This window comes from Symphodus melops (assembly GCF_947650265.1).
Source record: "Symphodus melops genome assembly, chromosome: 21".
Lineage (NCBI taxonomy): Eukaryota > Metazoa > Chordata > Actinopteri > Labriformes > Labridae > Symphodus > Symphodus melops.
The window spans coordinates 3,776,716-3,791,237 of record NC_136711.1 but is presented as its reverse complement, the minus strand read 5'-3'; the positions used below and the strand labels follow the sequence as shown (position 1 = coordinate 3,791,237).

General features: G+C 44.1%; 1 protein-coding gene across 2 annotated transcripts; it reads left to right on the top strand.

The window, feature by feature from the left end:
- Positions 1-513: 513 nt before the first annotated feature.
- On the top strand, positions 514-14,486 carry mms19 (MMS19 homolog, cytosolic iron-sulfur assembly component). Of its 2 annotated transcripts, none has more exons than XM_079334485.1 (31): positions 514-661; positions 1,134-1,182; positions 1,424-1,524; positions 1,717-1,802; positions 1,972-2,046; positions 2,501-2,570; positions 3,005-3,133; positions 3,282-3,343; positions 4,753-4,839; positions 4,948-5,022; positions 5,192-5,269; positions 5,954-6,092; positions 6,797-6,951; positions 7,096-7,174; positions 7,985-8,107; positions 8,194-8,275; positions 8,381-8,478; positions 8,598-8,759; positions 9,209-9,364; positions 10,472-10,571; positions 10,847-10,949; positions 11,049-11,123; positions 11,210-11,336; positions 11,424-11,530; positions 12,120-12,176; positions 12,319-12,505; positions 12,862-12,944; positions 13,030-13,194; positions 13,309-13,368; positions 13,622-13,722; positions 14,368-14,486. In XM_079334485.1, the coding sequence occupies exons 1-31, from the start codon at positions 565-567 to the stop codon at positions 14,396-14,398; spliced, it is 3,099 nt and encodes a 1,032-aa protein (XP_079190611.1). In that variant the 5' UTR covers positions 514-564; the 3' UTR covers positions 14,399-14,486. The 2 variants fall into 2 exon arrangements, with proteins under 2 accessions (XP_079190611.1, XP_079190610.1); XM_079334484.1 differs by having other exon boundaries at positions 515-661; positions 7,982-8,107.
- Positions 14,487-14,522: the final 36 nt, after the last annotated feature.

The following is a 14,522-nucleotide window of genomic DNA, read 5'->3' as shown; positions in this document are numbered from 1 at the left end:
CTTTCGGTCAAGCAGATACGAAACGAACGAGACAACACAATAACTCGACGACAGCTATGGATATTAGTTTGTTCACACCAATAGCACAACATATGGCGAAGTTTAGGGCAAGAAAGGAGAATTTACGTCAAGATAACAAGATAATTAAACTCCTGCTACCTTGAACTATTTGCAGTTTTTGGGAATTCCGATAACACTTGAAGGCAACATCAAAACGCCAACAAAAATTCTATGTATTTAAATAAAAAAAAAGTTTATTTGTTCCCGGGGGCAATACAAGGGCACACAGAGCAGTAAATAAACGGCGGTGCAGTTATACTAAAAATTTAAGAAAACATGAAGTTTCAAAATTAAAGTACAACAGTTAAAATACAAAATTACAAATACTGTATTTTTTATTCCAAACGTTGTCATTAGATTGTCTATCATGCAGCATACTCTTATTAAATTCAACATTAAATTTTATGTGCGTTTGCGGTCCTATTCATAGAAGGTTGATGTAAAAAAAAAAAGCCACTTTCACGTTTCACCCGTAAACTTTTCGCGCATGCGCGCTACAGTAAAATGGGCACGATGGCTGCGGATAGTGCCTTGCTCCTGTCTCTGGTGGAAGAATATGTCTCGGGATTACAGGACAGCAAGTCCAAAGACACCGCAGCGGGTAAATAAGACTTGGTGTTTTTCTTGACTCTTTTTCAGAAGAGCTTGTTGCAGAGAAAACGTCGTCCTGTCTGCTGCATACATACAGCGTGATGGTGAAGGAGCTAAGTTAGCGCCACAACATCCTGTGTGAGGTTACAACCTCATTATAAGAAACGGAGACAATAGTCTGCTCGTTTTTTCACAAGAGCACCACGCATTTAATGCATCCCAAGCGTTTTACAATGCTGACATTCAGACTAATGATGAGTTTATTGATGTTTTTGATGCATTGTGGTGTCACTGCATGCCTCTTGCTAGCTGCTGTGTTTGTTTCTGAGTAGCATCCTGTCAATGAACTCGGGACCTTTGCACTCCTCTGCTCCTAGCTAGTTAATCTGTAGTTAACTACTAGATAGAGCTAAGTGATGCTCATGTGTTGTAATATCTCTGTTCTGTGTGTTTTTATTGACTGAACTCATCTTTCTGTTCAGGTGTGAGAGATGGACAGTTTACAGTCCTGCAGCTGGTTGAAGCTCTGGGGTAAGATATCAGCACTCATGTATACTCTAACATCAAGAAAACAACATATTCAAGGTGCACTCCTCTCACTTTAAATAAATAGGGTTTTTTTTAAGTCAGTGTCACTCAGGCAGGCATATAAAAGGTCAAACATTTGGAAAATGTCTACCTTTTTTGCTGTTGTCATCTATTAATGGCACCCATTAATGTTAGCAAGTCTGTAATAAAAGAAAGTTGATTTTAATTTCTCTTTCTGATGTAGACCGAGTCTGACCAGCTCTCAGCCTCACACACGGGCCAGAGGCGTCCAGCTTCTCTCCGAAGTTTTACACGAGTGCCATGGAAATCTAACCGAGAGAGAAGGTACACTTTCACTTTGCCTGTTTTTAAGAGATTTACAGATTTTTTTAAAAAGTCCTAAATATTACTTCCATGACTGGTTCTAGCACCTCTATATATCTGTCAAATAACCGTGAGAAATAATGACATGAAGAAAGGATGGGTATGCATGAGTTACATTTTGTAAATGTGTTTTCCTGTCTCTGCGCTCCACAGTGGAAGTTCTCATTGCTTTCTATGAAAACCGTCTAAAGGACCATTACGTCATCACACCTCCTGTTTTACAGGGGCTCAGAGCACTGGTTAGTGTTTGTGTTTTTAGGTTTTAGTGCCAAGTTAAAAATATGCATTGATGAAAATGGCAAAGTGTCACGATAGTTGATGTTTGGGAAACATTTTTTAAAAAGTTCCACATATGATTGCAGTGGTACTGATGCTCATTGTGTGTTTATGTATGTTTGCTATTTTTAGACAAAATGTACAGCGTTGCCTCCTGGCTCAGCCGTGTCAATGCTGAGGTCTTTATTCCAGGATGTTCATGTTCAGGTAAGGCTTGACTTTTTAAGATTTAGAGCAAAGTGTGAAAGTTGAAGCTGAAAGGTCACATAGTATGCAAAATACACTTTATTATGTTTTTCAAACTCTAACATGTGTCGTCTCTCAACAAACCCCTGAATGATTAGAGAAGTCCATCCTTTCTGTCTTTTGACTCAGAAAATGTGTGCTCTAACAGGCCGTCTATAGATTTTCCCTTCATGACATCACAAAGGGCATTAACCTCTCCCCCAGGTGGGCGACATTAAAATGAACATCAGCAGCTGCAGAGTGCCTTGAAATCTTGTATATGCACAAACACATACGTTCTTGTTTGCTCATGTTATCAGACTACTTTCCCTTCTATAAAATCAGCTTGTTTAGTAAATTTGACTAATCTTAATGTTTTTTTCACACCGTACCATTGTGGGTAAAAAGCTGATCCAGTCTGTTTCTTCTTCTCCAGTCTTTGATGCTGTCAGAGAGAGCGTGCGTTTACAACTTGCTCATCAACCTCATGGAGAGCAGAGAAGCCGGTAAGAGAGAGCCGAGTGATTTAGGGGATTGAGACGTACAGGGAGTGAGTTCTGCGGGCTGAAATCATCAGCATCACTGTGGTCACTTCTCCCCTCGTAGAAACAGAGCTGTCACACCGCCTGCTTTGTTTGAGAGATGAGGGAGAGGTGACAGTGAAGTGTTACTACTCTACCTCTCCACTGTATTCCATAGAGGACGATGTCATGGTGATAAACAATGGTCCACTTTATGTAGAAATGTTTACTTAATGATTTAAATAGATTTAAATAGAAAGGCGTCCTTAGATATTAAGGGAAGAAGTCCAAATGATTGTGTCATGTTTTCTCCAACTAAATATCCTGCGCTCCGTTTCCTGTGATAAGCAAAGTAGATTAGTGTCAGGCATCTTACAGAACTGGAAAACAAAGCCTTGTGTTTTTGTTTGTTTCATCAGAGCTGAAAGGTTTGGGGGCGGACTTTGTGTTTGGTTTTGTCCAATCAATGGACGGAGAGAGAGATCCTCGCAATCTCCTATTGGCTTTCCAGATCGCCAGCAACATCATCCATCGCGGTTATGATCTCGGTGAGAATACTCACAGGTGCACACACATTCAGCATCCTCCTCTTTGTGCTTTTCTCTCTTCCTCTTCTTGGAGCTCTGTCATTAATTATTCCACAGTTCAACAGGCATCTGTTTTTCCTCCCGTTCATTTCCTGTCTGTTGCCTCCAGGTAAATTTGCAGAGGAGCTGTTTGAGGTGACGTCCTGCTATTTCCCCATCGACTTCAGCCCTGTAAGTCCCTGTTTACTCAGCTGCCTGTGTCTGAGAACTGACGAAAGCACGGAGGGCGGCAGACAGAAATGTCATCACTGACTTCCTGTGACCTCGATACCACAATAACACAGCGTCTGTCTCTTTGTCTGTGTGTGCACATTTCCCATGTCTGCATGACGGGATCACAGCTCGGTGATTGTTTGTCTGCTCTCTGGAACAAAACAGACACCGATGCTACAAACAGAATGTGGGAGATTTCTTTTATCTGTATGACATGAGGAGCAAACGTTTCCAAATACATCACAGACACAAAGTTTGTCTGTGTAAAATGTCACGCAGTTGTATGGTTAGGCTTCTCTCTTATATATCATATCCAACAATAAAACAAGATGATCTGACACTTTTAAGTGCAGAAATGCAGTCTGTGCACGCCACGTAGTTCTGTGCACGCCACGTAGTTCTGTGCACGCCACGTAGTTCTGTGCACGCCACGTAGTAAATGCCATTTTTGCATTTATTTCACGATTGATCTCCCCCAGCCCTAATTTTCAAAATCGAACTCTTCTTAAGGTCGTCCGTGCACTCCACATAGTCCGTGAACGCCACGGTCTGTCGGCAGCGTTCTCTGTCACTCCAGTCACTGCTCCTGTTTCCACAGGAAGCGCCGCAGCCCGTCTCCGTCGCGTGCCAGCAGCACCTCTCCACCACGCTTTGCATTGTTTCAAATTCGACGGAGTAAGCTGCACGCACACGTCAAGCTGAACAAAATAGAACAACCCAGCCCGGAAGTCGGACAAAGAAACACAGAGCATCCTGTCATTTTCAAAATAAAACACAAATTACAGACTCCTGATCGTGTTTTCCATCCCTTTATCAACTTTTAGTCAAAACAGGCCCCAAACAAAAAAACAAATCATCCTCACTAAGACAAAGCAACATGTTGTTTACATGTTGTTTTTTTATTCACGCATGATCTTGTAGTTCTCGTGTGATGTGTGTCCAGCTGCTCCTGGCCACGCCCCCTCTCCAGAAACAGACCCACTGAGGCAGGACACGAACTGTCTGACCGTGGCGCTGACGTAACGCAGCACGCACAAACAGCAGTCAGGCTGCACTCTTATCAAATCTGTCGGACTGTATTTCTGCACTCGGGAGATTTTTGAGTTCCTGCTGCAGAGAAACAATGAGAACATATTAGAACATGTAAATCATCAAGTCGGCATGAGTGAGGCAGATCTGTAACATGCGGAAACGGTTTCCTTGTCATTATCAATCAATACTTTCTTATTTAAAAACAACAAAATATTAAAATGATCTCCGTTAGCACTGAAGAGGTTTTACCTGTCAAAATGTGCAGGTGCTCGCAGGATTTCTATCCATTACCAAAGCCTTTCAATCTCACTTCAATGTTCCCGTTTTCACCTCAGCCTCCCAATGACCCCCACGGCATCACCAAAGACGAGCTCATCCAGGCTCTGAGGGACGTCCTCGCCGGGACACCAAAATTTGCCGAGGTATGACTATCGGTTTACGTTGCTTGTTTTGGGGGGGTTGGATGGAGATCTTGTAAACCATCTTAAAGAGAATTCAAGTTGTGTTTTGTTTTTCCTGTCCTGTTAAAGTTTCTGTTACCTCTCATCATTGAGAAACTGGATTCAGATGTTCTGAGTGCGAAGCTGGACTCACTGCAGACTCTGGTGAGAAAAAAATCAACTATTGTCCATATCAGTATATTTCATCTGATGCTTAAATATTTGATTCCAACGATCACATAAATCTGCTGCTATTAAATAAACAATACAGTGAATTATTCCACCTGCTGAGGTGTGTGAATGTGATGCAGGGTCTTGTGTGTGTGTGTTTCAGACTGCCTGTGTGTCACAATATGAACAAAAGGACTTGGCAGAGTTCCTGGAGGGTCTGTGGGCGTCGCTACGCAGAGAGGTAAAACATCGAGCATCACTGCCTTTATTAGACTTTGGCTTTTTACTTTGTTGCTTTGAATAAAAACAACCTGAGAACCGTTAGCTTGGGGGGAGGGGGGGGGGGGGTTCAGATTGCAGACATGTTTATATCTGCAGACTTATAAAAGCATCATGACCGTCCATCAGTAGAGCTGACCGACATAAGAGAATGTCTGGAGGCATAGTGGTTAGTGTGCACGCCGTGTGTGCTGAGGCTGTCGTCCTCCAGGCATGTCATTCCCTACTCTCTCACTCACTCACTCACTCTCTCACTCTCTCACTCACTCACTCACTCTCTCTCTCTGATTTTCGACTGTATCCACAAAAAGCTCCAGAAAGGATCTTTCTTTTTTGAAGTGAGAATGTTTTTTTGAAGAATCGAAATGAAATGACCCTCAACAAAGTTCTTTGAGGAGTGAAAGAAACAAACAAAAGAAGAAAAAAAAGCAAAGTGAAGTCTGGACTGATCTTTTCTTTTGTTCCCCTCATAAGAGAGAACATGTCGTCATGCTGTGACCTCCCCGAGGTGCTCAACACACTTCTTTAAAAGCAAAACAAACCATAGATGGGCTTTCAGATCAAATTAAATGTTAATGGTGATGCCTTTCTGAATCCAATACGATCATAACAATGTTCTTCTCTTGTTTGTTTTTTTTCATTAAAGGTGTTTCAGACGTCGAGTGAGAAGATCGAGGCTGCAGGCCTCGCCGCGTTAGCCGCAATCACTTCCTGTCTGTCTCGCTCAGTCCTCACCTCTGACTCTGAAGACTCGCTCTGCACCTTCCTGGATCTCGTTCTTAAAGGTGAATAGTCTTCACATCCAGCTGATTTGTACACGCATGGTAACAAACAAACACACGAGGAGTTTCTGAACAAATGCACAAAAATTAGGATCAGAGAAATACTGGTGAATCAAATCCAGAGGGTTTTTTTATTTCACCTGAAATTGGACAACAGAAAGTAAAAAACAAACAAACAAAACCCCCAATTTGAATCACTAGCTTAGTTTTCCTTGAGTTAACTGTTGAGTGCAGATGATTTCTTTATTGTGAGGTTTCCTGCAGGGGGAGAAGTGATTAAACCACAGTGATGGTTGACGTACAGATGAGGTGATAAACACAGCTGGTGGTTTGCTTCCTGTCAAAGTAAAGAGCTGGCTAACTTTGGTAACAGCATGTAAACGTACAGTAAGTTAGTGTAGATATGTTAAAGTCAACTCTTTACCTCTTGAGAAGGCGTCCTTGAGTTTTAAAAATCCTCAATCCATTTTTAGTTTTTAAAGCACCAGTTCATGACAGATGTTCGCTCAAAAAAAACGAGCAGGTTTAAACTCCTCGTCTAGACACCAAACAGTCACAGTGGTGACCTGGAGCAGAAGCAGACCTGCTGACCCGGTGTTGGGCTTAGAGAGTGACAGTGTGTGTGTCTGTGTGTGTGTGTTTCCTGCGTGTGTGTGTGTCCTGCTCCCTATAAAGTGGATTTTTAAAAAGTTGTGATGTCATTCCAGACTGTAAACATCACCTGTCGGAGCCGGACCTGAAGCTGGTGTGGCCGAGCGCCAAGCTCCTGCAGGCCGCCTGCAGCGCCTCCAACAGGGCGAGCCACGTCATCACAGCTGCTGTCATGCCGTCTCTACTCGAGCAGTACAACAGCAGAACACAGGTAAAAAAAAAAACAAACACTTCAATTTAAGACGTTTTTATGATGTATCTCAACATCTGGAACAAAGTCCTGAGGTAATGAACTTTGATTTTATTTTTTATTTTATAAAATCTGTGGAAAATGTGTCTGTTTGTCCTCGTGAAGTGTTCTCACAGGCGCACTTTGCTGGAGGTGGTGCAGCGGTTCATCCACTCGGTAAAAGGCAGCCAGTCTGCGGAGAAAGGCGAGTGCTGTTTAACTCATCTTACTCACTCAAAGGGTCACGGCCTTGTTTGCAGATGTGTCTTGTATCAATTGAAGAGCAATAAAAATCCTTTTCTCATTGTGCTCCACATGAGTTATGATTTTCTGTCCTTTTTGAAATAATGAAATCGGCCGTGGTAATGAAGTGCAGATCATCTGAATCCTGTCATTGCTTTACTTCAGACACGTGTTTGAATTGAGTCATTGTCGAACTCTGTCACTGACAATAATCAAAAGCTTGCTCAAAGGAAACTGGCCTTGATCCTACATCATGAGCTCTTTGCGTCGTTGCACTCTGACTGTGTTATAAGGAACTGTCGGCTCTTTTCTTAAACATGATAAAACACCAAAAAGCCTTTGAATTCACGGCACAGTTTGCTTTACTTCAGTGCATGCAGTGTTGCCTCATAGTGAGGAGGTTCCTGGTTCAAATCCTGGTCAGGCAGGAGCCTCTCTGTGTGGAGTTAGCATATTTCCTGCTGGGTGCTCCAGCTTCCTCCCACCCTCCACACACGTGCTGGTTTATTTCATGGCAATGACAGGAGTCAGATGAGCTATGGAACCCAAAGAGTTTGAAATATCTGCATTGCATTAAGACGGCAGATGTTATTATGTGAATTTAATTATGTCGAACTAAGAAAAATCATAACTCATGTAGCAGTATGTGAGTCACAGCCGTGATTGGCTCGAGCCCCCCCCCCATCCATTACTGTTGATAATGGATGGAAGTTTAGAACCAGACCTGATGCTGACCCGTCTATTTCTGTCTTTCCTCGCTCCACACCAGAAGAGAGTGCGTTCGTCGCCTTCCGTCCCTCTCTGTGCGGCGTTGTGTTTTCAGCTCTGACGGAGAGTAACTCCAGTCTGCAGATCACAGCCACCTCCGTGCTCACCTCGCTCGCACAGCAGACAGGTGAGCTTCCATCTCCTCTCTGAGCTCACAGTCGAGCGGTTTCACCAGGAGCCGTTCAAATATCACAAATCTGCCGTCTCTCTCAGCTTTGCTGTTGGACTCGGATGTCGAGCTCGCCGTAGATCACCTGACCAGACTGCTTCTGACGGAGGAGGAGGAAGGAGTCAGGTCAGTCTCTTTTCATCGACGGCGTCAAATCAGGCGTCAGGTTCTTGTGTTGCAGCGTGACAGTCATTTTGTCCCCCTGCATCTTTGTCCTCTCTCTACCTTCAGTCTCGCTGTGGTGAAGTGTGCCGGAGCCTTAGCAGAGCTTCACCCTGCAGCCTTCATCACCAAACTCATCCCAAGACTAAAGAAGGAGATGTTCTCTGGTCAGTCAAAGGCCTCTCGTTTTATCACGATTGTTTACGTTTTAAATGTCTTGGATTTACAGATTTCACATCAGGGGATGAAAATTCTTCACAAAGCTTTTCCTCTCCTTCCCTTTAAGATCCCATGGATCAAGACAACAACAGAGTATCCTCTGAGCAAAAGTCCCATCATGCAGTGCGCCAGCGGTGTTTGTCTGCCCTAGCTGCAGTGTCGACTCAACCCAGCGTGGTCCAGGAGAGCACACCAGTCCTCATGGAGGTCCTCAGCTCAGCACACGCAGGTGATCTGGATTCTGCTTCAGACTTTTTCACCTGTTGAAATCAGGTCTCTAACGGCCCCGCTGTGACGGGTTTCACACTGAATCGGGGTCGAACCAATCACAAGATAGGAGGCGAGAAAAACGCTTGAGTGCTGGAAACGTTTACAGGAAGAAGATCGGTCATTCAGAGTTTTTCTTCCCACTGGGACTTTAAATGATTGGTGGAAGTCAACAGATTTTTTTTATTTTTTTTATTGATCATAGATATTTTTGTTCTTAAGTTTCCTTGATATTTTTGCTGAATACATTGAAACTAAAAGTCTAAGGACTAAAAAAACAACAGAAGTCACGATTATCTGTGTTCTAGCTTTTCCCAAAACAAACGTTAAAGTTGAAGTGTCATCTTTAATAGTCCAGTTCAGTCGTACAATCAGAGAACAACGATGCATGTGTGTGCTTTTATTTTCCAGGAAGTGTTGGTTTCTCAGTAGAGGAGGTGGTGTTGGCGTGTCGCAGCCTCCAGAGAATAGCCGAGCAGGTGAAGGACACGGAGGAGACGGGACGATGCTTCCATGACATCATCATCCCTCGCCTGCTGTCTCTGGCCCTCCAGGCAGCACTGCAGGGTGAGCAGCTGCTTCATTACACTTTATTACACTTTTATTATTACCGTAAATTCCGTACTATTGAGCGCACCTGGATATAAGCCGCACCGGCTAAAAATAAGTAAATAAATGTATTTGTACATATATAAGCCGCACTTGATTATAAGCCGCAGGTGTCCACGCTATAACAAGAGGTATTTACACAGACGTAGGCTACCGGTAACATCCGCAAATACTGTAGCGTCCGTACGGACGTTAAAGGAGCGTTCAAATATTAATAACTTTTAATAACCCGATCACTGTCGGCCGTGACCACGCCGTTTACAGCAGAGAGCAACACATAACTTGCCGTAACAATCCAACTCTCTCCTCCAGCGTTCTCTCATACAGCCACTCAACACGTTCTCGCTGGTGCATTCACTGACTCTCCACATAATCGGAATTATGAACACATTATCAACTACTGACTTTACAACATGAACCGTCACAATACGAAGCCTAGCCGACGGTGTCTGTAACACGGCTGATGAAAAAGATGACCGTAATATATTTCACAAGAAAAAGTCCATCCATTCACTGCCTCAGAATGACTTCATTACTCACTTCCTCAGTCTCTGTTGTCGCTGTCAGTGTCATCTTAACGTGCAGCAGCTCTGTTAGCTTCTTTGACAGCCAGGTCGATCGCCTTTAACTTGAAAGCTGCATCATATGTATTTCTCCGTGTGTTTTCCATGATGAGGGTGCGTGCATGAAGCGCAAAATGACTGATATTAAGATCCGACGTGACGAAGTCAAATGTTTTTGCGGCAGAAGCTCATTGTCCCCCATAAAAGATCCATGCATTAGCCGCACCGGAGTAGAAGCCGCAGTGCTCGAAGTGTGAGAAAAAAGTAGCGGCTTATAGTCCGGAATTTACGGTACTAACCCTCCCATCACTAGTTAAACTCAGATAGTCTTATTTTGAAAGTGTAGTAGTAACATTATAGTCTGTACTAGAAATTAAAGAGACGTTTATAAATCTTATAATAACTCAATTTGCATGCTTGCTTCGTCACATAAATCTGACTGTCTAACTATGAAAGTTGTATCATTTCAGATGAAATGTCAATGTGTTGTCCGTTCTTGTAGGTGACAAGTCGCCTGGTCATCGTAGTCCTCTTCTCCAGGAGTCCGTCCTGTCCGCCATGGTCCCAGTCATCAGTACTTCCTGCTCCAGGCTCCAGCCCACGTCAGTCTCTCTTTCAACACTTCAACCATGGAGTTCACTTTTCAGAAAATGTGGCAAATGTTTGAGCAGTTTGAAATTCCTCCTCTGGATGAAACGTTTCAAGGTTTAAATAAATTAGAGGAAAATTCAGTGACTACCTGCTGCTACATTTAAAAATGTTAAATCATCGCTTCAATTATTTAAAAGCATGCTGCTTGTTCCTGTCAGTCATTTACTTTGAACCTTTTTCATGTGGTTTGTGTGGTTTTCCTTTTTGCTGCGTTTCCTCTCATCAGGTTAGCAGAACAGACGGCGTTGAAGACGGTAGCTCTGTTTTTGAGCGGCGACGCTTCCTTTTTGCCCGACAACTCCTTCCCTTCAAACATCCAGCTGCTCAAGGTATCTGTGGACTTGTGGAAATGAGTGTCTCGATAAGGCCTGCTTTACATCCTTGCACCTTAAAAAAGTATTGAGGTTGTATTTCTGTTTTCCTTGAAGCATGAGGGCGACTCGTGGAGCCAATCTCAGATGGTCTGCCTGCTCATGGGATGTGTGTGTTCATTACCTCGCAGCGTGAGTCTTGTGTTCATCTTTTTAAAAAAACAAAAACACACTGCTGTCACTGGTGCTTTGTGCTAAGTGTTGTGCGTGTCCTCCAGGTGGAGGTGCCTCAGGTGGATCAGCTGCTGTCAGAGCTGGAGGAGATGAGCTGCACCTGCAGCCACCAGCTCTCGTACACCTCGGCTGCAAAATGCTTTGCTGGCCTGGTTAATAAAAGACCACAGGGTCAGTTTGTGTCACATGTACAATTCTTTTCCTAACAGAGAGCCTCACTTTGTCATCTTAAAGAAGAAGAGTTGTTTCTTTTTTTAGGTGATGATCTCGACAGTCTAATACAGAGAACGATGAAGCGAGTGTGCGTTGAGCTGGACTCTGCATCTTCATCAGTACGCGTTCAGGCGTTCACCCTCCTGATCTGGGTAAGAGTAACGCAGTTTTTAATATGTTGATTGTTTAAAGGTCACATGTTATCCTCCTTTTCAACCGTTTTAAGTGAGTCTCAGTGCTCAGTATAACCTGTGTGATGTTTCATGTTATAAATGATCCTGATCCTGTACTTGATCTTGTCTATAAACCCCTCTATTTCAGCCCTGCTCAGAACAGGCTGTTTCTGTGTCTGTAGCTTTAAATATGCAAATGAGCTGTGTCTGACCACGCCCCCTCTCTGGAAGGGCTCGGGTGTACTCTGTGCTTTCTGGCTCCATGTCCTATTGTTTACGGTGAGAAGGCAGACTCAGAGGGCAGAACAAACACCGAGCTGTGGGAGTGTCACCCAACTGGGGGAGGGGCTACTGCCCTTTGTGATGTCATGAAGGGAAAATCTCCAAACAGCCTGTTTGAGCACACATTTTTTTGAAAAGTGGAGCAGGCAGAAGACGGAGAGGATTTAGTGTAATATGTGACCTTTAATTATGAGCCGTCGGTCTAAAGATCGAGTTAATAGCTTAATATAAATGTAGACGTAGCTTTGAGAGGTTGATGATGCAGTGTCGTTGCTCTGGTCTCCAGGTTGCTAAGGCGCTCCTCCTCAGATACCACACTCTGTCTACTGCGGCCACTGACAAGGTAACAACACGCACTGAATCAGATTTAAAGGTTGAATGTGTAACCGCACTCTCCATGCTATACAGTATATTCTTTACAGATATTAAAGAACTAAATATGAAACTTTTGATACGAACTTTAATCTGAAACCTTGTGTGTGAAGCTCTTCTCTCTGCTCGATGACGCTGACCTGGGTCCAATGGCTGCAGGCGGTTTCTCTCTGCTGATGAGCGACTCTCCTGACGTCCTGAACCGCGGTTGCCACGCTGACGTTCGCATCATGTACCGCCAGCGCTTCTTCAGCGAGAATTCAGCAAAGTTGGTTCAGGGCTTTAACGCTGCACCCCAAGGTACACGGTTATTTTATGACTGGCTGTAAAGTTTTAATTAAGGAGGAATGCATTCTGCTCTACACCACAGACAGTCCAGGAATGATAACAGGAAGTAATGCAGTCAATATGTTTCGCTATTTGAATTTTTTGCACTGTGTGATTTTCTTCTGCTATCCTACTTTAAGAGATTAGATTAAATGAAAAATGTGATTTACCACTTAAGCTAGATTAGTTTTAAACGTTCACTTAATGCACATTAAATAAAAGAAAAGGAAAGTAAGCTCCTTATGAAGGGAAAGTTGTCGTCAGAGTTCTCTTTGTCTTTCAAGCGTTAAAATCTTGAATCCTTGTGCGTGTTGTGTCTCTCCCTGCAGAGAAAAAACCAAACTATCTGAAGGCTTTGTCCAACATTGTCAACAACCTCCCCAAGCAGGTTCAAATCTCTGAGCTCCCCGCGGTGAGTGAACAGTAAACTTCATGAACAGATGTCTTTCACCACGTTGTGTGACAGCTTGTTAAAACGCTCCTCGTTGTCGCTGCAGCTCCTGTCTCTGCTGTTGGAAGCTTTGTCGTGTCCCGACCAGGGCGTGCAGCTTTCCACTCTGTCCTGTCTGCAGCCCGTTCTCGCCGACCCTCCGCCCGCACTCATCCGGCAGCTCGAAGCGTTGATCAACAGACTGCTGAACCTCACCTCCAGTCCGGCCATGGTTCGTGCATCTCACCACAGACAGCTTCTGTCCGGATGTTATGATTTGAAACACGATGCCTGAAATCTGGTTCTTGACCCTGCTTCTTAACTACATGATGTTTGTGTCCTGCAGAACGTGAGAATCTCCTCCTTGCGCTGCATCCATGCTGTTTCCTATTTCCCTGAACACGAGGTACGCGATTAGCAATATTCATATCATGGGAAAAAACATTTATTTCGACTCGAGTCAAATGACTCTTGAGATAACTTGACTCAGTTTTGTAAAAAGAGTAGATAATTTATTAAGATCTTCAGCCTTAGAATAAATGTTATATAAATGCCAAAGCTTTGATTTAAAGGTTAATAAAGCCTTCAGGCAATCATTTTATTTTTCATAGTCTATGATATGTAAAGCTCAAACCAGGACGCATGTTGTGCCGTTTCAGGTCTTGCCGTTTCGTGCCAGAGTGCTGCGAGCCCTGGCCCGGCCTCTGGACGATAATAAGAGGCTGGTGAGGAGCGAGGCGGTCAAGACGAGAGGAGAATGGTAAGAATCTGTTTGAAATGAACAATCAGTCTAAATCAATCCAAAACAAACAAAAGTTGAGAGTTGAGTTGAGACAGATTTAACCTTTGCCTCAGTGTCAAAGATGTCAGGATCCTTGGGGGCGCCGATAGCGCAGCGGCAGCGTGCGCGCGCGCGTACCATGTTGCGAGGCTTTGCTCCTCGCGCGGGCGGCCCGGGCTCGCGTCCGGCCTGTGGTCTCCTTCCCGCATGTCTCTCCCCACTCTCTCCCCCCTTCCGACTCTATCCACTGTCCTCTGACTCTATCAATAAAGGCAAAAAGGCCAAAAATAAATCTTTAAAAAAAAAAAAAGATGTCAGGATCCGTTCTATAATAGTCTGAAACAGTTTCACTGTGAGTTTTTTTTTTTTTAGATTTTGTTTTTGGCCTTTTGCCTTTAATGATAGAGGGAGGACAGTGGATAGAGTCGGAAATCAGGGAGAGAGAGTGGGGAGAGACATGCGGGAGATGGGCCACAGGCCAGACGCGAACCCGGGCCGCCCGCGCGTGAGGACTGAGCCTCAATACATGGGGTCGCGCGCACTGCCGCTGCGCCACCGGCGACCCCCACTGTGAGTTTTAATCTGGTCTCCTTCTCATAACAAGGTGTCTCATTTGTCTCAAAGGTTCCTGTTGGGAAGTCCCGGAGGAAGGTGATTCTGCCCCTCCGTGAACCTGGAAGAAAACTGCTGATGGAGAGTCAGAGAGCAGAGCTGAGAGCTCCACAACACGACCTCTGTCCTCGTCTTCACCTCTGTCCTACTCTGTCCTCGTCTTCACC